The following is a 24,247-nucleotide window of genomic DNA, read 5'->3' on the forward strand; positions in this document are numbered from 1 at the left end:
AGGAGAAATCAACTGTTAGTGGTATCACTACCTCTTTCAACACTATATACTAGAACAATGGCAAATAACTAAGATAAGACATCATATCTAGAAACTTCCTTTCAAATTAGTTTATCAAAGGTTTATTAGCTACTCACTCTGTTTCAGGCACCATAGCAGGTGCTGGAGAAACAAAGTGTAAGAAAGTCTGTGGGGAGTTGGGGATGATTCTCACGTAGCTAATCAACCAGGACTCATGTCCTAACCGACCAGATCCATTAGCAGTTGGTTCATTTTGCACTCCAATTTAATAAAGTTGGATCCCTACACCAAATTAAGCTTTAAATGAATCAAAGATATAAACATAAAAATCAAACCAAATAAAATCAAGAAAGTAAAAATCGGGAGGTTGTTTTTAAAAGATGATCTTAGAGCAGAAAAAGCCTTTTAAGATATAATCCCAAACCCAGAAGACATTAAAAAACAAACACTGATATATTTGGCTATATAAACATTTTTTAAGAAAAGCAAAAATCTGCCTTCCTCCACCAAAAATCCCATTACAAAATCAAAGACAGTTTGGGAAAAAATACCTGCAACTCATAGTTCAGACAAATAACTAAATTCTTTAATGGTTAAAGGGCTCCTAGAAATCAATAATGAAAAGATCACCACAACAAAAAAATGGGTAAAGATATGAATAGTCAGCTCACAGAAAGAAAATGCAAAATGTTCAGTTTCATTAATAATGATAGAAATGCAAATTAAACAACAATAAATTACTATTTTTCCCTTAGATTGTCAAGAATCAGAAAGTTTGATAAAATGCTGTGATAATGAGGACGCTGAGAAACAATCAATATATTGCTGTCGGGGCATAATTTGCACAGACTCTGTCAAGAGCAATCCCTCAATATCTATCAAAATAAAAAATGCAAATGACCTCTGACTCAACAATTCTAGTTCTACGAGTTATTACACCTGTATACATTCAAAAAGACATAAGTTATAAAGATATCTACTGTAGTATTGTTTAGAATAACAAAATATCGTAAGCAACTTAAATACCTATCAGTAGAGAACTAGTAAATAAATTATGCTATATCTTACAAGGAAATACCACACAGCAGTTAAAACGAGTGAGGCAGCTCTATATATACAACTAAAATATATTAGGTGAAAAAAGCAAGGTGCAAAAAGTACACATTTACTTAATAAAAAGGAAGAATATTTGCATACATGCTTGTGAATGCATATACTATCTCAGGAAGCATATACAAGAAACCAGTGTGGCAGTGGTTGCCTCTTTGGAGGGGATTATCTGCCTGAGAAAGCTGAGGAAGCAAGATTTACTTTCAACTGTATCCGTTTTTTTAAAATCTATTTGAAGCTTATACTATGATAGACATGCATTTATTCAAAAATAAATTATTAAAAATGTTTTAAAGTCTAATTTTAAGCTGGATCTCTCAAACATTATAGTGACGACCTCTTTTCTCCCTTATGTTACATATGCTGAACATTTCTAAAAAGTCAGAATGAGTATTAGGAATATTATTAAAAGAATATATTCATTCAAGGTGAACACCATTCTATTATACAATTTTTATGTTGGCTGTGTAAACTTTCTTAAAAAGAATGTTTATTATTAATCTGTACTTTTCCACATTTTAACTTCTATTCTTCAAATTATTCTTTCATCAAAAAAAGTCGAAAATGATTATTTTCATGTTTTACTTGTACTATGGGAAGACCTTTAAAAGGAAGTGAAGGAAGAAAAAGGAGACGGAACCCCGGAGCATTAAGAGCCTAGAGAGCAAAAAAAAAAAAAAAAAAAAAAAAAATCCACAAAGGTTAAAAGAAGGAAGTTATGGAAAATACGTTCTCTCAACTGAACGTTTTGTGAGGAAAATTTCCAAATATTCTATTCACGAACGTTTGTTTTCAGTTTTCTACAAAATGATTTTTTTTTTTTTCAGTTTGCATCTTCCCCGCCCCCACTCCCCGTCTCCCGCGTCCATTTAAGAGAGAAACGGAGAAAGGAGGAAGTTAGCCCGAAAGTGGGAGGAAACTGTGCCGCCAGAAGCAGCTGAAAAATAAGTTGCAAGAGAAAAAGCCAACAAGACTAGGAGAAGGTGGGAGGAACGACAGAGTGGAGAAAGCATTGACAAGGAGGGAACACAGACCGGGAGTCTCTTCTCGGGCCACCACTCGCTCGCTCCCTGCGGCCGAGGTCAAAAGACCTGCGGCTCCGCCCCGCTGCCCGCACGCTCTAGGGGAGGGACTTCGCGGACTGAAGCACAGAGACCTGTTGAAGGACCACCGCTGGTCCTTAAAGTCTGAAGACTTAAAAGTCTGAAGACTTTTAATCGTTCCACAGAAGTTTGAGCGGTTTTCTAGAGGAAGAAGGAAGGGTAACTCAGCAATATTTAAAATTGTTGCACAATTTAAAAATCAACTGTAAGATTACAATAGAACACGTCTGGCAATAATTCACTTAATGTAACTAAAGGCTAACTGGCTATATAAGCAAAAATTGTAAATTATATTACACTAGCTGTAAATAATATTATCCTAGCTGCAAATTATATTATCCTATTGGGAGGTATAAACATAGTGGTCAACGATTCTAACATTGGCACCAGACTGCCTGGGTTCAAATCGAAATTCAGGCACTTTCCAACTGCGATCATCAGCAAGTTATTGTAAAAGGGATTTAAAAATAGCAACTACCTTACAAGGTTCTGTGAGGATTAAATGAGTTAATATACATATATTTAGAACAGTGCCTAGGGCATAGTAAGTACTAAAAAAAGATTATTATTATTAAAGTATATAGGTTTGCCTAAAGAAAACATTTATCTGTTCAAATCATTAAAATTACCTGTTTTTGAGGTGGTTTTCTTATAGAAAACTAGACTCTCAGACAGGATAGTCTGACCCTTGAGATCATGGAATATGGTTAAGTGCTCTAGAGATATGGTTCTGGTTGCTTCAGTCTTAACAATCCCAGCAGTTTCGGCATCTATCAGCCTATTTGCTTTTTTAAATAGATCTTTATTGGAGTATAATTGCTTCACAATACTGTGTTAGTTTCTGTTGTACACCAAAGTGAATCAGCCATATGCATACATATGTCCCCATATCCCCTCCCTCCTGAGCCTCCCTACCATCCTCCCTATCCCACCCCTCTAGGTCATTGCAAAGCATGGAGCTGATCTCCCTGTGCTATGCGGCTGCTTTCCACTAGCTATCTATTTTACATTTGGTAGTGTGTATATGTCCATGCTACTCTCACTTCGCCCCAGCTTCCCCCTCCCATCCTGTGTCCTCAAGTTCATTCTCTATGTCTACATCTTTATTCCTGCCCTGCAACTAGGTTCATCAGTACCATTTATTTTTTTTTTAAGATTCCATATATATGTGTTAGCATATGGTATTTGTTTTTCTCTTTCTGTATGACAGACTCTAGGTCCACCCACCTCACTACCAATAACTCAATTTTGTTTCTTTTTATGGCTGAGTAATATTCCATTGTATGTATGTACCATATCTTCTTTATCCATTCAGCTGTCGATGGACATTTCAGTTGGTTCCATGTCCTGTCTATTGTAAATAGTGCTGCAATGAACATTGTGGTACATGTCTCTTTTTGAATTATGATTTTCTCAGGGTATATGCCCAGTAGTGGGATTGCTAGGTCATATGGTAGTTCTATTTTTAAGGAAACTCCATACTGTTTTCCATAGTGGTTTTATCAATATGCATTCCCACCAACAGTGCAGGAGGGTTCCCTTTTCACCACACCCTTTTCAGCATTTATTATTTCTAGATTTTTTGATAATGGCCATTCCGACCGGCATGAGGTGAGACCTCATGGTACTTTTGTTTTGCATTTCTCTAATAATTAGTGATGTTGAGCATCTTTTCATGTGCCTCTTGGCCATCTGTATGTCTTCCTTGGTGAAAAATCCATTTAGGTCTTCTGCCCATTTCTTAATTGGATTGTTTGTTTTTTTTGATATTGAGCTCCATGAGCTGTTTGTATATTTTGGAGATTAATCCTTTGTCTGTTGTTTCATTTGCAAATATTTTCTCCCATTCTGAGGGTTGGTTTTTGGTCCTATTTATGGTCTCCTTTGCTGTGCAAAAGCTTTTAAGTTTAATTAAGTCCCATTTGTTTATTTTTGTTTTTATTTCCATTACTCTAGGAGGTGGGTCAAACAAGATCTTGCTGTGGTTTATGTCAAAGGGTGTTTCTCCTATGTTTCCCTCTAAGAGTTTTATAGTGTCTGGTCTTAAATTTAGGTCTTTAATCCATTTGGAGTTTATTTTTGTGTATGGTGTTAGGCAGTGTTCTTCATTCTTTTACATGTAGCTGTCCAGTTTTCCCAGCACCACTTAGCCTATTTTCTTATTGTCTCTTTCACCCAAGGCAATGTGAAATTATTGTTTCTTTATAGGATAATAAATTAATAACTAAATCATGTATAAAGTATTAAACTTCTCACAAAAAGGTAATAACTTTAAGAATTACAATGCTTCCAAATGGAATTGCTCTGTGTCCTAGTTGCTGAGAGTTACCAAAACTTTAATAGGATCTATGGGTTTAATTCAGCAAGGAGTCACTACACCTGAGTGTCACAGCTACTCTGAGAAGAACATGCATATTCTACAGGTTTAAGTAAAGTTACTGTAATTTTCTCCCAGTCTGCAAGGGCAGATATCACACTGGGGTGTTGCCATTATTCAGATATTTTCAGTTAAAATATTAAGCTAAGCCATATGAAATTTTGGAAAAAATCAACAATTTCACATGGTTCAGCCTAAATATATTCTGCTTATTACATACTTTAAAAAACTTTCTTGGGGGAAAAACAACTTTTGTGTTTAACAGAATGATTATTTTTGTTTTATAAAAATCACTTTTGGTGGGAGAGGGAAATGGGGAGTTGTTGTTCCATAGGTACAGAGTTTCAGTCATGCAAGATGAAACCGTTCTAGAGATCTGCTGTACAGCAATGTGCATAGAGTTAACAATACTGTGCCTGACACTTTAAAAATTAAGAGTAGATTTCATGTTATGTATTTTTTACTACAATAATTATAATAATAAAAAGATAAGCTTAAAAAGAGAGATTGAATTTCTAGGCCATCCTTCTCTTGGTTGGTCAAATAAACATAATTATTAAGAGTTTTTAAAAAATCACTTTTTATGGCATTTAATAATATCAGACAATGTTAAAAAGAAGTTTTGATCCTAGCTTAAACTTCCAACTTTGTATTCTTCATGATGCTTTCCCCACAGTACTTGGTACTCAATGTCAATTTACTGCATACATTAATATTAGTGAAATCTATTAATTTTTAGGGCTTTCCTTATTGCAGAAATATATCAATATAAAAAACATGAATTAGTGACTAGATAATGGTTAAACACATACTAAGTACTTTTCTCTCCTTCTCATTCCTTGTACTCAATTACGGTAATAGATACTCCCTATGCACACACATTCTTTAAATTAATTCCTTCATCAGATACTTATTAAGTACTCATTGTGTTCCAGGTGCTATGATGGAGCCTGGAGTCAAACTACAAAACAATATGATAGACACTGCAGGAAGCAGCACGAAGTAAGTACAAAGGAAGCACCTACCTTGGGGTAAGTGGGTAGAGAACAGAAGGGAAGCTTTAAGAAGGAAGAACACTAGAGTGGATAAAGATAAGTGAAATCATAGCAACTTTGTTTCTTACAGATGAAAATTATTTTGAAAGTACTTCATTAAAATTCAACCAGTAAAAATCTTGTAACCAAAAAAAAAAAAAAAAAAAAAAGCCACCAAGAAACAAATCACCACACCTCAAAACTGAAAAACTATATAGTTTGTATTGACCTTGACCATCTAGGCCAAATAATTCAAGTACAGAGATAAAAACTCCAATTTTGGATATTTAATTTTTGCAATGTGAAGACCACCTCATCATTTACATCCAGAAAGTACTGTTTGCTTTCACCCATACTAATATCTTATCAACTTCTAGTGTAAATGTAGAGTTAAGTTTATGACTACTTGTTTGGTGGCAAGTTAAATCACCCTATGACAGTATGCAAGGTTCAAATGTAGGGGAAGATACAAACAAGTCGTTGGGGAGTCAGAGAGACATTCCTGAAGAAAAAGCCACACACTGACTTCGAAAAAGAGTTGGGAGTTTGCACTTTCAATTTTTCCTTCCAACAAGTTTTTGTGTTAACTTCATGGCCACTAAAAACCAGATCAAGTTCAATCTTCACTAACTCAAAGCTAAATTAAAGTTTTTATAGTTATTAGATGTGCCTCCATATGTAACAACCAGTCTTTAGGGGAAGGTCTATCTCATTCTCTTAATAGTGAGTATGGAGAAAACCTGTAACAGGACTTCGACTACCTAACTGGATACAGCTGGACGCATTTAAAAAATTTCTTAATACATTCTGCTAACATTACTTTGTTTATATAACACTATAAGTACAAACAACAAAAACTTCTTAAACTGTTAAAAAGAAAGCTAAATCGACTACTTCTACCTGTCTATTTAGAAACTTTATCTCAACCCATAAAAACACATATTTGATTAAAAAGCACTAAAACTGGTGGCTGGCTTCAAGTTAACGTTTTGATTGCTGGGATTGAAATTTCCTCTAATGTTAACTTTTAAAAATAATGATGAGCTTTAAATCCAGACATAATCATTTTTTAAAGATGGGGATTGTAATCGGTATACAAATGTAAAGTTTTACCTCATTATTTCTTGCAAAAAATGTGAATTTGTCTTTCCATCTTGTTTTGAGGAATCAAAGTTATCTCTAAAGAAATAACTGCTGAATTTTCAGGATCTTTGGAGTACTTCTAACTACATGTCTTATTGCCACGCGGTTAACTATCTAAACAACAGCTGTGTCCTTTCTCCAAAGACCCACGTACTTAGTTCCTGGGGATTACCAAATTCATACCCAGAATCCTCCACAGCTTTGGAGGTAGACTCTGAAGACGCCAGTCTGGGTTTAGACCGCAGACGCAGAAACCTACGTGCTTTCCAACCATCCGCTCTGGCCAGCGAGTTCTCCCAGTCCGGAAGTGTTAGGTAACAAAGATACGGGGGCATTTAAAATATGTAGTTAATGCCCTATGTTTACATTTTTGGGGTTTTCTTTTTTAAAAAGGAATAAAAGAAAAAAACAAAAAAAACCGCTGGGCCCAGCCATCCTAGGACACGGGCCCAGCAGCTTATCCGCCGCCACACAGGTGGCTCAGCCGGCTGTCACCCAGGTTTCCACAGCTCCGCCCATCGCTTGACAGACAACCAATAGCGTGAGAGAACTCCAGGAAGCGCGATTACGTAAACGCAGACGTCTGCGTGATGACGCAGGCGGCGTCACCGTCTCCAAGGAGCGGTCTGGGGCACCGGTTTCAAAGTCGCAGGGCGGGCCGAGTGGACTTCCGCTGCTTGGCCCGGGCTTCTCGGCAGTCCTGCAGTCGCTCCCCGCTCCGCCAAGGACGCCGCCACCCGGCTGCCCGCCAGCTCTCTCGGCGCTCTCCTGAGTGGCCCAACACGACCCCGACTGACCCGCGGGACGCCTGTACATCCCTGGTCCCACCTGGCTGGGATTCGGGTGAACGCGGGACAGAATTCACCTGGCGGGTCCCCAGCAAACCTGAAATCTTGTGTCTCGCTTGAGCGAGGGACTCGGCTGGGACTCGGGAGAAGGAGGTGCGGCGGGGCTGTTGACGCCACGTGAGTAGGATGCTGATTACACCGCTCAATTGGTAGACAACCTCCGAAGCGTTGCTTTAGATCTGTTTTCCCGCACAGCGAGCTTTGTGCCTTTTTAGGAAAAGTAAGGGTGGTGAAAGCGTCAAACAAATTGTATCCAAATGGCCACAGAAATCGACTTTCTGCGAGATCAGAGTAAGCTCCACATTCCTTTATCTAGAATTCTTACATGTAATGTTTAATGTCGTCATCGTTGACTAGTATTTTCTGAATGCCTGTTGGGTGCATGGAAATTTGTAAAAACTTGCAAGAAGATAGCTGCAGAAAAAGCTTGATGGTGTATATGAGGATATGTATACATTTCAGCAGAACCGTTTAGTAAATACTGTTAGGTTCCTTAAGCTTATGTGGGACTCTGCTACATGCGTTTTTGTTATGCTCCTCGCATGCTCTGGAGAAATTAGAGGGCTAATGGCCAGGAAGAGTTTCCAAGTCTGCAGTTAGAACCTAGAGAGACAGCTCTGGCCATTTGTTCAAAAGATGTTCATTGAGCTCCTCCTGTTTCTATTATGTGCCAGGCGCTATACCAGCATAGCTATTACAAAGATGAGGAAGACTGTTCTACCCTCAAGAATTTAATTTGAGGAGACAAGTATATAAATTCCATAAATACACTGAAGTGGCAGCAACTGACAACTCTTTTGCCTCAATTTCCTCACTTGAATGAGGAAATCATTTGAATCATTTGAATCATTGTTCAAATGAGTAAATGACCGTTAAAATATGAATAGGATTTAGAATAGTATCTGACATAGTACTAAACAAATATTAACTCTTACACGGTTATAATTTACTGTGGTCAAGGAAGGTGCCATTTGGGCTGAAACTTGAAGCAGTAATATAAATTTACTAGATAAAGAACTGTGTAGTCGAGTAGAACAGTATTTACAACATTGAAGGGATTAGGAATATACTTTGTTAGAAACTTTTAAGAAGGTTGGTTTGAATGGAATATGATGTATATAGGGAAATGGCAAATGGAGCTGAAAGGAAAGAATTTGGCTAGATAGTAAAGGACCTTGTTTGCTGTGTGTTTAGGAGTTTGGACCATTGCACAGGTTATAGGAATCACTGAAAGGAATTCAGTTGGGAGTAACCTGATCAGATTGTGATTTATTTGAAAAGCCCAGTTGGCTGTTATGAGGAACATGCATTATAGCAGAGTGCAGTTAGGCAATTGTTGTCATTATCCAGGTAAGAAGTGAACTAAGATAGGTTCAGTGAGATTGGAGATGAAGGGATTTGGAAGAAAGAGGTACAGGGTAACTCAGGTTTTTGGCTTGCTTGAGCAATGGAGAAAGTAGGAAAAAAGTGGTACATTCCGTTTTGGAAGCATCATAGACCAGTGGTTGAGAACTCAGCCTCTGGATTCAGTCTGTCTGGGCTCATATTTTAGCTCTCTTTCTAGGTCTTTGACTTTGGGCAAGTTACTTAGCTTCACTATACCTCAATTTTTTCATTTGTAAAATGGGTATAATAGCACAATAACCCTCATGGGGTTGTTGTGAGGATTAAATGAGATGATGCAAATAAAGCACTTAGCATGGTGTCTAGCACATTTTAAGTGCACAGTTTATATTACCTAAAATCATTAATGACATAATGATACTATAACATTAGCATTATTTCTTAGGTTTGAAGTGGGAATATCCCTTATCCCATAAGGAGGACTAGCTGGCCACCATCTGAGTGGTGTGGGACAAGAATTGGTGTTGAGTAGTTTGGTTGGGGTGGGGAGAGTTCCTGAGGCACTCATAAACTATGAGTTTTAGAGGAATTCACCAGCAACAATTCTTAAATAAAACTGAAGTCCAAATACCAGAGAGAACAATAGAAGCATAGTAAATTATTTCTTGAAAAATGAGTTCACCAGAAGACAAGGGCATGGAAGAAGGGAATCCTCAGACAGAGGGAGAAGAAGAAGCAAAGGCTCGGAGGCTTGAAATAACTACTTATTCAGGAAATTGGAGCATGGAATGGTAGGGTTTGCATGAAGAGATGAGAAGGAGTGTTAGACGTCTGTGAACCTCCCCTTTTTTCCTATAACTGGACCTCACATGCCAGGTATAGCTGGTGGGTGACCCCATTAGTTGACCAGCTGAACACCAGTTCAGGTAAATGTAGAGAGCTTACCCTTTTCCCACTTACCTCTGACCTTATCGTCATTGCCTTCTGTTGATTTTGGCCTCCTTTCATTTGTCCTAGCATATTTGCCTTACACCATTCTTCTACCTCCATCTGATAAAGGAGACATGATAGTCCTTAAGGACCTGTTCAAAGAGGGACTTGTATATTCTTGCCTCCTTTGTCAAAGATAAGGTGACCATATGTGCGTGGGTTTATCTCTGGGCTTTCTATCCTGGTCTATTGATCTATATTTCTGTTTTTGTGCTAGTACCATACTATCTTTTTTTTTTTTTTTTTTAACATCTTTGCTGGGGTATAATTGCTTTACAATGGTGTGTTAGTTTCTGCTTTATAACAAAGTGAATCAGTTATACATATACATATGTTCCCATATCTATTCCCTCTTGCGTCTTCCTCCCTCCCACCCTCCCTATCCCACCCCTCCAGGCAGTCACAAATCACCGAGCTGATATCCCTGTGCTATGCGGCTGCTTCCCCCTAGCTATCTACCTTACGTTTTGTAGTGTATATATGTCCATGCCTCTCTCGCTTTGTCACAGCTCACCCTTCCCCCTCCCCATATCCTCAAGTCAGTTCTCCAGTAGGTCTGCGTCTTTATTCCTGTGTTACCCCTAGGTTCTTCATGACTTTTTTTTCCTTAAATTCCATATATATGTGTTAGCATATGGTATTTGTGTCTCTCTTTCTGACTTACTTCACTCTGTATGACAGACTCTAGGTCTATCCACCTCATTACAAATAGCTCAATTTCATTTCTTTTCATGGCTGAGTAATATCCCATTGTATATATGTGCCACATCTTCTTTATCCATTCATCCGATGATGGGCACTTAGGTTGTTTCCATCTCCTGGCTATTGTAAATAGAGCTGCAATGAACATTTTGGTACATGACTCTTTTTGAATTATGGTTTTCTCAGGGTATATGCCCAGTAGTGGGATTGCTGGGTCATATGGTAGTTCTATTTGTAGTTTTTTTGAGGAACCTGCATACTGTCCTCCATAGTGGCTGTACCAATTCACATTCCCACCAGCAGTACAGGAGTGTTCCCTTTTCTCCACACCCTCTCCAGCATTTATTGTTTCTAGATTTTTTGATGATGGCCATTCTGACCAGTGTGAGATGATATCTCACTGTAGTTTTGATTTGCATTTCTCTAATGATTAATAATGTTGAGCATTCTTTCATGTGTTTGTTGGCAGTCTGTATATCTTCTTTGGAGAAATGTCTATTTAGGTCTTCTGCGCATTTTTGGATTGGGTTGTTTGTTTTTTTGTTATTGAGCTGCATGAACTGCTTGTAAATTTTGGAGATTAATCCTTTGTCAGTTGCTTCATTTGCAAATATTTTCTCCCATTCTGAGGGTTGTCTTTTGGTCTTGTTTATGGTTTCCTTGGTTGTGCAAAAGCTTTGAAGTTTCATTAGGTCCCATTTGTTTATTTTTATTTCCATTTCTCTAGGAGGTGGGTCAAAAAGGATCTTGCTGTGATGTATGTCATAGAGTGTTCTGCCTATGTTTTCCTCTAAGAGTTTGATAGTTTCTGGCCTTACATTTAGGTCTTTAATCCATTTTGAGCTTATTTTTCTGTATGGTGTTAGGGAGTGATCTAATCTCATACTTTTACATGTACCTGTCCAGTTTTCCCAGCACCATTTATTAAAGAGGCTGTCCTTTCTCCACTGTGTATTCCTGCCTCCTTTATCACAGATAAGGTGACCATATGTGTGTGGGTTTATCTCTGGGCTCTCTATCCTGTTCCATTGATCTATCTTTCTGTTTTTGGGCCAGTACCATACTGTCTTGATTACTGTAGCTTTGTAGTGTAGCCTGAAGCCAGGGATCCTGATTCCTCCAGCTCTGTTTTTCTTTCTCAAGATTGCTTTGGCTATTCGGGGTTTTTTGTGTTTCCATACAAATTGTGAAATTTTTTGTTCTAGTTCTGTGAAAAATGCCAGTGATAGTTTCATAGGGATTGCATTGAATCTGTAGATTGCTTTGGGTAGTATAGTCATTTTCACAATGTTGATTCTTCCAATCCAAGAACATGGTATATGTCTCCATCTATTTGTATCAACTTTAATTTCTTTCATCAGTGTCTTATAATTTTCTGCATACAGGTCTTTGTCTCCTTAGGTAGGTTTATTCATAGATACTTTATTCTTTTTGTTGCAATGGTAAATGGGAGTGTTTTCTTAATTTCACTTTCAGATTTTTCATCATGAGTGTATAGGAATGCTAGAAATTTCTGTGCATTTATTTTTTATCCTGCTACTTTACCAAATTCATTGATTAGCTCTAATAGTTTTCTGGTAGTATCTTTAGGATTCTCTATGTATAGTATCATGTTATCTACAAACAGTGACAGCTTTACTTCTTCTTTTCCGATTTGGATTCCTTTTATTTCTTTTTCTTCTCTGATTACTGTGGCTAAAACTTCCAAAACTATGTTGAATAATAGTGGTGAGAGTGGGCACCCTTGTCTTGTTCCTGATCTTAGTGGAAATGGTTTCAGTTTTTCACCATTGAGGACGATTATGTTTTCACCATTGAGACCTTTATTTTGTTGAGGAAAGTTCCCACTATGCCTACTTTCTGGAGGGTTTTAATCATGAATGGGTGTTGAATTTTGTCAAAAGCTTTCTCTGCATCTATTGAGGTGATCATATGGTATTTCTCCTTCAGTTTGTTAATATGGTGTATCACATTGATTGATTTGCAAATATTGAAGAATCCTTGCATTCTTGGGATAAAGCCCACTTGATCATTGTGTATGATCCTTTCAATGTGCTGTTGGATTCTGTTTGCTAGTATTTTGTTGAGGATTTTTGCATCTACGGTTCATCAGTGACATTGGCCTGTGGTTTTCTTTCTTTGTGATATCTTTGTCTGGTTTTGATATCAGGGTGATGGTGGCCTTGTAGAATGAGTTTGGGAGTGTTCCTCCCTCTGCTATATTTTGGAAGAGTTTGAGATAGGTGTTAGCTCTTCTCTGAATGTTTGATAGAATTTGCCTGTGAAGCCATCTGGTCCTGGACTTTTGTTTGTTGGAAGATTTTAAATCACAGTTTCAATTTCAGTGCTTGTGATTGGTCTGTTCATATTTTCTCTTTCTTCCCGGTTCAGTCTCAGAAGGTTGTGCATTTCTAAGAATTTGTCCATTTCTTCCAGGTTGTCCATTTTATTGGCATAGAGTTGCTTGTAGTAATCTCTCATGATCCTTTGTATTTCTGTAAGTGGTTCTGGGAAAACTGGACAGGTACATGTAAAAGTATGAAATTAGAACACTCCCTAACACCACAAAATACACAAAATATGCAAAAATAAACTCAAAATGGATTAAAGACCTAAATGTAAGGCCAGACACTATCAAACTCTTAGAGGAAAACATAGGCAGAACACTCTATGACATAAATCACAGCAAGATCCTTTATGACCCACCTCCTAGAGGAATGGAAATAATAACAAAAATAAACAAATTGGACCTAATGAAACTTCAAAGCTTTTGCACAGCAAAGGAAACCATAAACAAGACCAAAAGACAACCCTCAGAATGGGAGAAAATATTTGCAAATGAAGCAACTGACAAAGGATTAATCTCCAAAATTTACAAGCAGCTCATGCAGCTCAATATCAAAAAAACAAACAACCCAATCCAAAAATGGGCAGAAGACCTAAATAGACATTTCTCCAAAGAAGATATACAGACTGCCAACAAACACATGAAAGAATGCTCAACATTATTAATCATTAGAGAAATGCAAATCATAACTACAATGAGATGTCATCTCACACTGGTCAGAATGGCCATCATCAAAAAATCTACAAACAATAAATGCGGGGAGGGTGTGGAGAGAAGGGAACCCTCTTGCACTGCTGGTGGGAATGTAAATTGATACAACCACTATGGAGAACAGTATGCAGGTTCCTTAAAAAACTACAAATAGAACTACCATATGACCCAGCAATCCCAGTACTGGGCATATACCCTGAGGAAACCATAGTTCAAAAAGTGTCATGTACCAAAATGTTTATTGCAGCTCTATTTACAATATCCAGGACATGGAAGCAACCTAAGTGTCCATCAACCGATGAATGGATAAAGAAGATGTGGCACATATATACACATGGAATATTACTGAGCCATAAAAAGAAACGAAATTGAGTTATTTGTAGTGAGGTGGATGGACCTAGAGTCTGTCATACAGAGTGAAGTAAGTCAGAAAGAGAGAAACAAATACCGTATGCTAACACATATATATGGAATCTTAAAAAAAAAAAAAAAGTCATGAAGAACCTAGGGGCAAGACAGGAATAAAGAGACAGACCTACTAGAGAATGGACTTGAGGATATGGGGAGGGGGAAGGGTAAGCTGTGAGAAAGTGAGAGAGTGGCATGGACATATATACGCTACCAAAAGTAAAATAGATAGCTAGTGGGAAGCAGCTGCATAGCACAGGGAGATCAGCTCAGTGCTTTGTGACCACCTAGAGGGGTTGGATGGGGAGGGTGGGAGGGAGGGAGATGCAAGAGGGAAGAGATATGTGAACATATGTATATGTATAGCTGATTCACTTTGTTATAAAGCAGAAACTCACACACCATTGTAAAGCAATTGTACTCCAGTAAAGATGTTAAAAAGAAAAAAAGTGATTGTGTTTCCTCTGCTAAAAAAAAAAAAAAAGAGGGACTTTTGTATCAAACTAAGGAGTGAAAAATTCATTATTGTAGTGGGTGTTATAACCAGTAGGGATGGATTCTTTTTCTTTCTTTCTTTCTTTCTTTTCATTCTCTTAAGAGTGTCTTTCACCGAGAAGAAGTTTTTAATTTTGATGAAGTTCAATTCTTCAATTTGTTCTTTTATGGATGTGTCATATCTAAGAAATCTTTGCCTTACTCAAGGCTACAAAGATTATCTTCTATGTGGTCTTCTGTGGTCTTCTAGAAGTTTTGTAGTTTTAGGTTTTACATTCAAATCTGTGAAACATTTTGAGTTAAATTTTGTACAAGGTGTAAGGTAAAGGTCAAGGTTCACTTATTTTGTATATGGATGCCCAATTAAAAAGACTGTCCTTTCTCCATTAAATTACCTTTGTATCTGTTAAAAATCAGTTGTACATATTTGTGTAGATCCGTTTCTGTTCTGTTGATTATCTGGAAACCAGTATCCTACTCTCTTGATTATTACAGTTTTATAGTAAGTCAGATAGTGTTGGCCTTTCAGATTTGTTCTTTTTCACAGTTGTTTTGACTTTCATAGGTCCTTTGCACTTCTGTATACATTTGAGAATCAGCTTGTCAAGTGCTACAAAAAAAGGTGCTGGGATTTTGATAGGCATTGTATTGACTTTCTTGATCAATTTGTGTAGAATTCATTTAATGATATTGAGTCCTCTGACAAATGAAAAAATATATGTCTTGATTGACATAGCTCTTCTTTAATTTTTTCTTAGTAATATTTTATAATTTTTAGTATATAGGTTTTGCACATATTTTGTCAGATTTATCCCTGTGTATTGCTGTTTTTGATACTGTTGTAAATGGTATTATTCTTTTACTTTCAATTTCTGAATTACCATTGCTAGTATATAGAAATACTTTTTGTGCGTGAGTGTGTGTGCGTGAGTGTGTGTGTGTGTGTTTTACCGTAGCATCTTTGAAAACTCGCTTATTCTAGTAGGTTTTATATGGAGTTCATCAGATTTTCTGCATTGACAATCTTTTCATCTGTAAATGGAGATGGTTTTACTTCTTCCTTTCCAGTCTGGTTGCCTTTCATTTCATTTTCTTGCTTTATTGTGCTGGCTAGAACCTTGCGTACATTGTTGAACGCAAGTGGTTGGAGTGGACATCCTTGTGTTGTTGCTGATTTTAGGTAGAAAGCATCTGTTTTTCAAAATTAAATATGATACTAGCTGTAGTTTTTTCATAGATGTTCTTATTAGGTTGAGGATGTTCATTTCTATTCCCAGTTTTCTGAGAGTTTTTATCAGAATGAGTGTTGGATTATTTTTCCAAATGCTTTTTCTGCATTTATTGAGATGAACAGATGTTTTTTCCGTTTTTAGTTTTTTAATAGGGTGATTTATATAGATTACTTTTCAATGTTAAACCTGCCTTTTTGAGAGAAACTCTTCTTGGTCCTAATGTATTATCTTTTTTATATATTGTTGAATTTGATTATCTAAAAAGTTTATTTAAAATCTTAACATCTGTGTACATAACACCTTTTTTAAAAAAATTTTTTTTGTCGCGTCACAGCATGTGGGCTCTTAGTTCCCCAACTGGGGATTGAACCTGGGCCCCCTGCCTTGGGAGCGCAGAGTCTTACCCACTGGACCACCAGGGAAGTCCCTTGAAGCCTTTAAAAAAAAAAATTTCTAATGTCTTTGTCTGGTTTTGGTATCAAGTAATGCTGGCCTCAGAATTACTTGGAAAAATACTTTGTCCTTTTCAGTTTTCTGGAAGACGTTTGTGTAGAATTGGTATTATTTCTTCCTTAAATGTTTGGTAGAATTTACCAGTGAAGCCAACTGGATCTAGAGCTTTCTTTGTGGGAAGATTTTAAACTGTAAAATCAATTGCTTTAATAAAGAGTTAGTACTCTTTTGTTTATGCAAGACAGACCCTTCACAGATCTTATATATATGGAGTTCTCTCTCTGTACAGCTTTCTCTCCTATTGTTTGTCCTGCCAACTCTAGTTTACTTGGTTTCCACTGAGTCTCAGCTTCATCCTTAGCTCAAAGGATTTGCTGATCTCTGCCTGCATTTTCCCTCCTTGTTCTGTGGCCAGAAATGTTGCTCAAGTCAGTAAGCTGGGACAATCACAGGCCTTACTTCATTTGTTTTGTGTCTGTCATTATCAGTGTCTGATGTGTGTTTGCCTGGCAAACCATTGTTTCATTTGTTTTTTTTTGGTGTGTCAGGTGGGAAAGTGGACCATTTTACTTTATCTTGAGCATAAGCAGAAGTCCTATTTAATTTGCCCTACTTTTGAAATCTTAAACACGAATATCTTACTCCCACTATAACTGTTCTTTGACCTCACTGAGACCTCTATTCTTTGAAACCTTCATTTTCTTCCATTTCCTTAACTCCTTCCCAGTTTGTTTTTACTACTTTCTTACATAGGCTGTAACAGTTTCCCGTTGGTTCATCTGTTCTCTTGTAAGTAATCTTAATGTGATTATGCCCCTGCTTTTCTGTAGTACATGCCTGGTAACACCTTATCCTGAGTTTGATTTTTACAGTTCTCATACCCATCTGTTCAATAACCATAGATAAAAACCTCCTGGATAAGTACCACCACAGTTTCAAGGTTATCTCATAACTAATAAGTAATTGGGCTGGGATTTGAACCCAGGCAGTCTAGTTTGAACCTAGTGTCTGTCTTCTTTACTACCCAGCAAATACACTTGCATGAAAGAAAATTATAGGCCTGTTTTACTTATGCACACAGAAACTAAAATCCTAAATAAAATATTAATAAATTGAGTCCATCAATGAATATAAGTTCATGTGTGTGTTTGTGTGTGCGTAGATATATAATATACATACAATTATCTTCATACTGGGTTCATCCCACCAACGGAAGTTTAGTTAGCATTAGAAAATTATTCGGTACATAAGAGAAGACCTAGATTAATGGAGCAACATATCAAATTTATGGATTAGAGCACTCAATATAGTAAACATGTCAATTTCCCCACAAATTAATGGGTAGATTCAATGCAATCCCAAACCTAGATTTGACAACATGGTTCTAAAATCTATGTTGATGAGCTAGGAGTAGCCAAAAGAGTTTTAAAGAGCATCAAGGTGGGAAATTTTATTTTACCAGCTATTAAGACTGATTATAAATATCCAGTTATTAAATCAATATTATATTGGCAGATCGATAAGTACATAGATCAGTTAGCACAGAAACAAACACATACATCTCCAGACATTTGTTATCTGAAAGAACAGGCGACTTGAATCAGTGGGAAAGGATAGGCTGTTCAACAAATGGTGCTACGATAATTGGGTATCCAAATGGGAAAGAAAAAATAATAAAGATACTTTCTCACACCATGTAGAAAAATTATCTCCAGATTGATTGAAGGAATAAATTCTCTTTAAACTTTCAGAAAAAATTTTAAGAGGGTGTCTTTTTGATCTCAGGATCATAGAAGATTTCTTAAAGAGACAAACATTTTTGACTGAAAGAAAAATATATATGAATAGACGACATTAGAAATAAAAACTTGGATATCACAAGAAACATCATCAATATAATGACTAGCCCAGCCACAAGAAAGGAGAATATATTTATAATAAATATAATGAAGAGTTGATTACCATTCACAATTTAAAAAGTTTTCACAAACAAAAATACATTCACATTAATAGAAAAATGGTAAAGAATATGATAGGTCATTTACAAAAAATAAAACCTGAAGAGCTACTAAACATATGAAAATGTCAATCTCATCAGTAATCCAGAAAATGCAAATTAAACAATGAGATAAGTGCTTGTTCAATGAAGGAAATGGTAGATTTAAGTTATAGTAAAATTTGCTCCAGATTAAAGTCAGTCTATGAAGATTGTTTTCTCTCATTAATACACAGTTGACTTTTTAACCTATTTTATTTACTGAGACATCAGATTTAGTGTTTTTTCTTATTTAAAACCCTATCAGGAAAGAAAAGAAGTAGTTTGTATTGGAATTATTATATCCCTGGCCTTATCTCCAACCTCCTTTTGAGACTGTGAGAGAAGAGTAATAAGCAGAAACTAGATCCTAATTTTAGTGCTATGTGTCAGGTAACTCTCTTAAAAGTTCCGAGGGTAACAATAAAAAAAGGAATAATTCCTTTTAAACTCAAAGTTAAAATGATTTAAATTATTAATACTTTATAATTACTTATTCCTTTATCAGAATCACATATATGTCATATTTCTCCACCAAATTATGTGTGCTTTCAAGGAAGAAACTGTTATCTGAAGTTAACAGTGTAGAATGTATACATTTTGTGTGTGTAATTTTATATTTTTTAATTTATTTGTATATATAGTTAATATATATGTGCATATATATGTATATTTGCTAATGTGTAACATGCAGAAAATAGAGAAAACAAATATAAAGCTAAGAGAATTATTACAAAGCTCAAAACTCATATAACCATAACCCAGGTCAAAAAACAGAACATTGCTAGCACCCCAGAAGCCCTCTTGTGATCATACCCATGTCCTCCTCCCCAAAGATAATCAAAGATAACTAATATCTTTAATTTTACACTGTAAAAACTGTTTTGCCTGTGTTTGAAATTTATATCAATGGAATCATAAACCATGCGTCCTTCTGTGTTTGGCTTCTTTTATTTAATATTATGTTTTTGAGATTTATTCATACTCTTGAATGTAGATGTAGTATGTTCATTTTCATTGCTATAGAATATTCTAGTTTATAAATTTATCACTTTCATCTATTCTTCTTTTGATAGATACTTGCAGTTGTTTCCAGTTTGGGGGCCATTGAGAATAATGCTGTTACCAACATTTTTTGTCATGGCCCTTGGAGCTCAAGTGCACATATTTTGGTTGGGTATATTCCTAGAATTATATTTGTGTTTAAAATTCTACTAATTTACACTTCCACCAGCAGTGTATGGGAGTTTTCTTTATTCCACGTTGTCACCAGCATTTGTCTTTTAGCCTTAGCTCTTTATTTGATTGTAATTTTAATTTGTATTTTCCTGATGTCTAATGAGGTTGACAGCTTTTCTATGTTTGTTGGGCACCTGGGTAACCTTTTTGTGAAATACTAATTAAGTCTTTTTACCACTGTGTTTATAGGATTGCCTGCCTTTTAACTGATAGAAGTTCTTTGTATATTCTAGAAATAAGCCCTTTGTCAGTTATAGGTGTTGGAAATACCTTCTCCATGTTTGTGGCTTGCATTTTTACTGTCTTAACAGTCTCTTTTTGATGAACAGAAGTTCTTAATTTTAACGTAGTCCAGTTTGTCATTTTTTCTTTTATGATTAGTGTCTTTGTGTTTTGATTAAAAAAATCTTTCCCTATCCTAAGGCTATAGAGACATTCTTTTTGTTTTGTTTTAGAATTTATTGTTTTGGCATTCACAGTTAGATCTTCATTTCACATAAAATTGATTTTTATGGGTGATGTTTTGTTCTTTTCCATGAGCGTATCCAGCTGATCTAGAACCACTTACAAAAAGATTGTCCTTCTACCCTCACTGCTCTGGATGCCCCTTTGATCACAATTCAAGTGCTCATATATACATGGGTATACTTCTGGATCCTGGATTCTCTTCCATTGGTCAGTTTTGTTTATCCTTATATGACTGTCACACAGTCCAAATGCCTATAGTTTTATAATAAATCTTGATACCTGGTAGAACAAGTCCCCCCGCCCCGGTTCTTTCACAAAATATTAGCTATTCTTGTTACATTTCCACCTATATTTTATTTTATTTTTTATTTTAGTTTTATGGGTAGGGCATCTCATTGTTATTTTTTTGAGTAGATCTTTATTGGAGTATAATTGCTTCACAACACTGTGTTAGTTTCTGTTGCACACCAAAGTGAATCAGCCATATGTATACATATGTCCCTATATTTCATTGTTATTTTAATTTGCTTTTCCCCAATGCACAGTGCTTATCGTTTTCCAATGATTTCCTAATGTTGATCAACTTATACATGCTTATTTCCCATCTGTATATATCATTCTGTAAGGTGTCTACTCATATTGCCATATTTGTTTTAATTTGGTATGTTTTTCTTATTGTGAATTTTTTCTAGTTCTTTGAGTATTTTGCATGCAAATCTTTCTTCAGTTATGTGTTTTGAAAATATATTCTCGTAGTCAGGGGCTTGTCTTTCCATTCTTTGAACATTGTCCTTCATAGAGTAAGTAGTTTAAATTTAATAAAGTCCACATTATCAATATTTTTTCTTTCATGGATTGTGCTTTTTGTGTTGGATATGAAAACTAATTATCAATACTAGAACTCATGTGGATTTTCTCCCAAGTTTTCCACTATAATTTTTATAGTTCTGTACTCTGTATTTAAGACAATGAATGATTTTGAATGAATTTATGTCTATGGTACAGAGTTTGTGTCTTTATTTTCTTATGGTCATCGATTTGTACCCTCATCATTTGTTGATGATGACTAAACACTAAAAGTCTGTACTTTCTGTATTAATGTGCCTTTATTCCTTTGACCAACGTCAAGTTGTCTGAATTTTCATAGGTGTACTAGTGGGCTCTGTCTGTTCTGTTTATCTTTGTGTCTGTTTGTTTCAAATACCATGCTCTCTTGATTATTTTAGCTTTCTAGTAAATCTTGAAATTGAGAAGTGTGAGTTCATCAACTTCTTCATCAATGTTGTCTAGACTACTCAATGCAATGTTTAAAACAAGTTTGTCCATATCTACAGAATGGCTTTTATTGGAATTGTACTGGATCTTTAAATCAATTTAAGAAGAATTGACATTTTAATAATATTGTGGCTTTTGATGATGAGCAAGGAATATATCTCAATTGATTTATTTTTCTTTCATTGCTTTCAAGAATGTTTCATATCTTTTTTCTTTTTAAAAGATTTATTCAATTTATTTTTTTTTAAAAAAAGAACCAGTTCATCCATTTTTCCCTGCCTCTCCCTGCCCCCATCCTCCACTTCTTGAAACCACCAATCTCTTCCCTGTGTCAGTGACCTTGGTTTCTCTCTTTTCATATGGTATTTGTCTTTCTCTGTTACTTATTTCACTTAGCATCGTGCTCTCAGGGTCCACCCATATTGTCACAAAGGGCAAGATTTCATTCTTTTCTTATGGCTGAGTAATATTCCATTGTATATATACCACAATTTCTTTATCTACTCATCCAACAATGGATGTTTAGGTTGTTTCCATATCTTGGCTATTATAAATAATGCTGCAATGAACATGGGGGTGCATATCTTTTCAAATTAGTGTTTTAATTTTCTTTAGATAAATACTCAGAAGTGGAATTGGTGGGTCATGTGAATTATGTTTTTAGTTTTTTGAGGAACCAAAACCTACATACTGTTTTTCATAGTAGTTGCACCAGTTTATATTTCTACAAACAGTACCCATCTCCACATCCTTACCAACACTTGTTATTTCTTGTCTTTTTGATAATAGCTATTCTAATGGGAATGAGGTGATATCTTGTTGTGGTTTTGATTTGTGTTTTCCTGATGATTAATGATGAGTATCATTTCATGTGTCTATTGGCCATCTGTATGTCTTCTTTGGAAAAATGTCTATTCAGGTCTTCTGTCCATTTTTTAATCCAGTTGTTTGTTTTTTTTTCGCTACTGAGTTGTGTGAGTTCTTTGTTTATTTTAGATCTGTTCCCCTTTTCAGATATATGATTTGCAATTATTTTCTCCCATTCAGTAGGTTGCCTTTTCATTTTATTGATAGTTTTCTTTGCTGTGCAGGGGATTTTTCCTCTTTAAGTTTTGAGGTACAGCATTTTCACTATCATCGAGTTCAAAATACTTTTAAGTTTGTTGTGTAATTCATCCTGAGGCCAATAGGTTATTGAAAAGTAATTTCTTACATTATGGAGATTTTTCCTGTAGTTTTTGGTTCTTCATTCTAGCCTAACTGTGCTATTATCAGGTAATAGGACCTCTTTGGCTTTGCAGGGGAGCAAAAATAGTTTCCCTCTACCCTTCTAGGTTGTTGCCTGGGACCTCCTATAGTAAAAGACAGACTAATAGGAGAAAAACAAACAAGTTTAATAACATATTTACCTTCTGTATACATTAGAGACCTGGGAAAACTGAGAAAAACTCCTTCAAATGGCCCAAGCTACAATCTTAAATAACATCTTCAGATAAAGACAAAAGAAGAGATGAGAAATTACCAGGAAAAACACAGTAAACAGGAGTAAAGTAGTTAAGCAAATTTAAGTCATTACCTTCTCTATTCATAGTTTCTAGAAATTTAGAGTCATCTTTCTCTTTCTGGTATAGAGAGGGAGACGTGCTTACAAATGGAGTTTTCCCTTATAAATGTAAATGTCTTTTACAAAATGGTAACTTCTACTCAGTTTTCAGAGCTTTTTCTATTCTGCTGTTTCTTAAAAATTACCAGGCTAAAATAATCCTTATGACAAAGAGGCATATTTTAGAGTAGTATATTCTCCTCTTCAGCTTCAGTCTTTTGAAAGTTGTTGAGACTTACTCTTATTTATTTATTTTAATTTTTAGTTTTTCTTCTTTTTTTATTGAAGTATAGCTGCTGTGCAGTGTTATATGAGTTACAGGTGTACAATTTTTAGTGCTTCACAATTTTTAAAGGTTATACTCTTTATAGTTATTATAAAGTATTGGCTGTATTTCCCATGTTGTACAATATACCCCTGTAGCTTATGCCTAATAATTGTACCTCTTACTCCCCTACCCCAATATTGCCCTCCCCTCTTCACTCTCCCCACTGGTAACCACTAGTTTGTTCTCTATATCTGTGAGTGTGCTTCTTTTAGGTTATATTCACTAGTTGTATTTTTTTAGATTCCCCATATAAGTGATATCATGCAGTATTTGTCTTTCGGTGTCTGACTTATTTCACTTAGCATAATGCCCTCCAAGTCCATCCATGCTGCTGCAAATGGGGAAATTTCCTTCATTTTATGGCTGAGTTGTATTCTCTTCTTTATCCATTTATCTGTTGATGGACACTTAGGTTGCTTCCATATTTTGGCAATTGTTAATAATGCATGCTATATGTACACCTGAAACTAACACAACATTGTAAATCAGTTATACCCCAATAAAATTTTTTTTTTAAATAATGCATGCTATGAACATTGGAGTGCATGTATCTTTTCGAATTAGTGATTTTATATACCCAGGAGTGGAATTGCTGGGTCATATAGTAGTTCAATATTTAGTTTTTTGGGAAGCGTTCATACTGTTTTTAACAGTGACTGCACCAATTTACATTCCCACCAACAGTGTACAAGTGTTCCTTTTTCTCCACATCCTGGCCAACATTTGTTATTTGTGTTCTTTTTGATGATAACCATTCTGACAGGTGTGAGGTGATCTCTCAATGTGGTTTTGGTTTGCATTTCCCTGATAATTAGTGATGTTGAGCATCTTTTCATGTGCCTATTGGCCATCTACATTTCCTCTTTGGAAAAATGTCTATTCACTACTTATGCCCACTTTTTAATCAGGTTATTTGTATTTTTGATGTTGAGTTGTATGAGCTGTTTATATATGTTGGATATTATTCCCTTATCAGGCATA

At 35.8% G+C, this 24,247-nt stretch overlaps 2 protein-coding genes across 11 annotated transcripts in view; one reads left to right on the forward strand and one right to left on the reverse strand.

Moving 5' to 3' along the window:
• LOC307185291 (UPF0462 protein C4orf33) overlaps nt 1-7,409 on the reverse strand; it is a 545,785-nt gene extending 538,376 nt beyond the window's left edge. For 8 of the 9 annotated variants that reach the window (XR_013827938.1, XR_013827939.1, XR_013827940.1 and 5 more), the window contains exon 1: nt 2,166-2,435. The gene's annotated coding sequence lies outside the window, so the exon portion shown is untranslated. Of the gene's footprint in view, nt 1-2,165; nt 2,436-7,043 lie in introns of those variants that run through there. The other variant, XR_013827941.1, reaches the window with a different exon arrangement.
• Nucleotides 7,410-7,614: 205 nt separating this feature from the next.
• Nucleotides 7,615-24,247, forward strand: part of SCLT1 (sodium channel and clathrin linker 1) — a 256,303-nt gene continuing 239,670 nt past the window's right edge. Inside the window, exons 1-2 of one of the 2 annotated variants that reach the window (XM_079919328.1) lie at nt 7,709-7,753; nt 7,852-7,927. In XM_079919328.1, coding sequence (XP_079775454.1) covers nt 7,894-7,927 — 34 coding nt within the window. In that variant the 5' untranslated portion in view covers nt 7,709-7,753; nt 7,852-7,893. Of the gene's footprint in view, nt 7,754-7,851; nt 7,928-24,247 lie in introns of both variants that reach the window. The other variant, XM_079919329.1, reaches the window with a different exon arrangement.

This window comes from Stenella coeruleoalba (assembly GCF_951394435.1).
Source record: "Stenella coeruleoalba genome assembly, chromosome: 4".
NCBI classification, from domain to species: domain Eukaryota; kingdom Metazoa; phylum Chordata; class Mammalia; order Artiodactyla; family Delphinidae; genus Stenella; species Stenella coeruleoalba.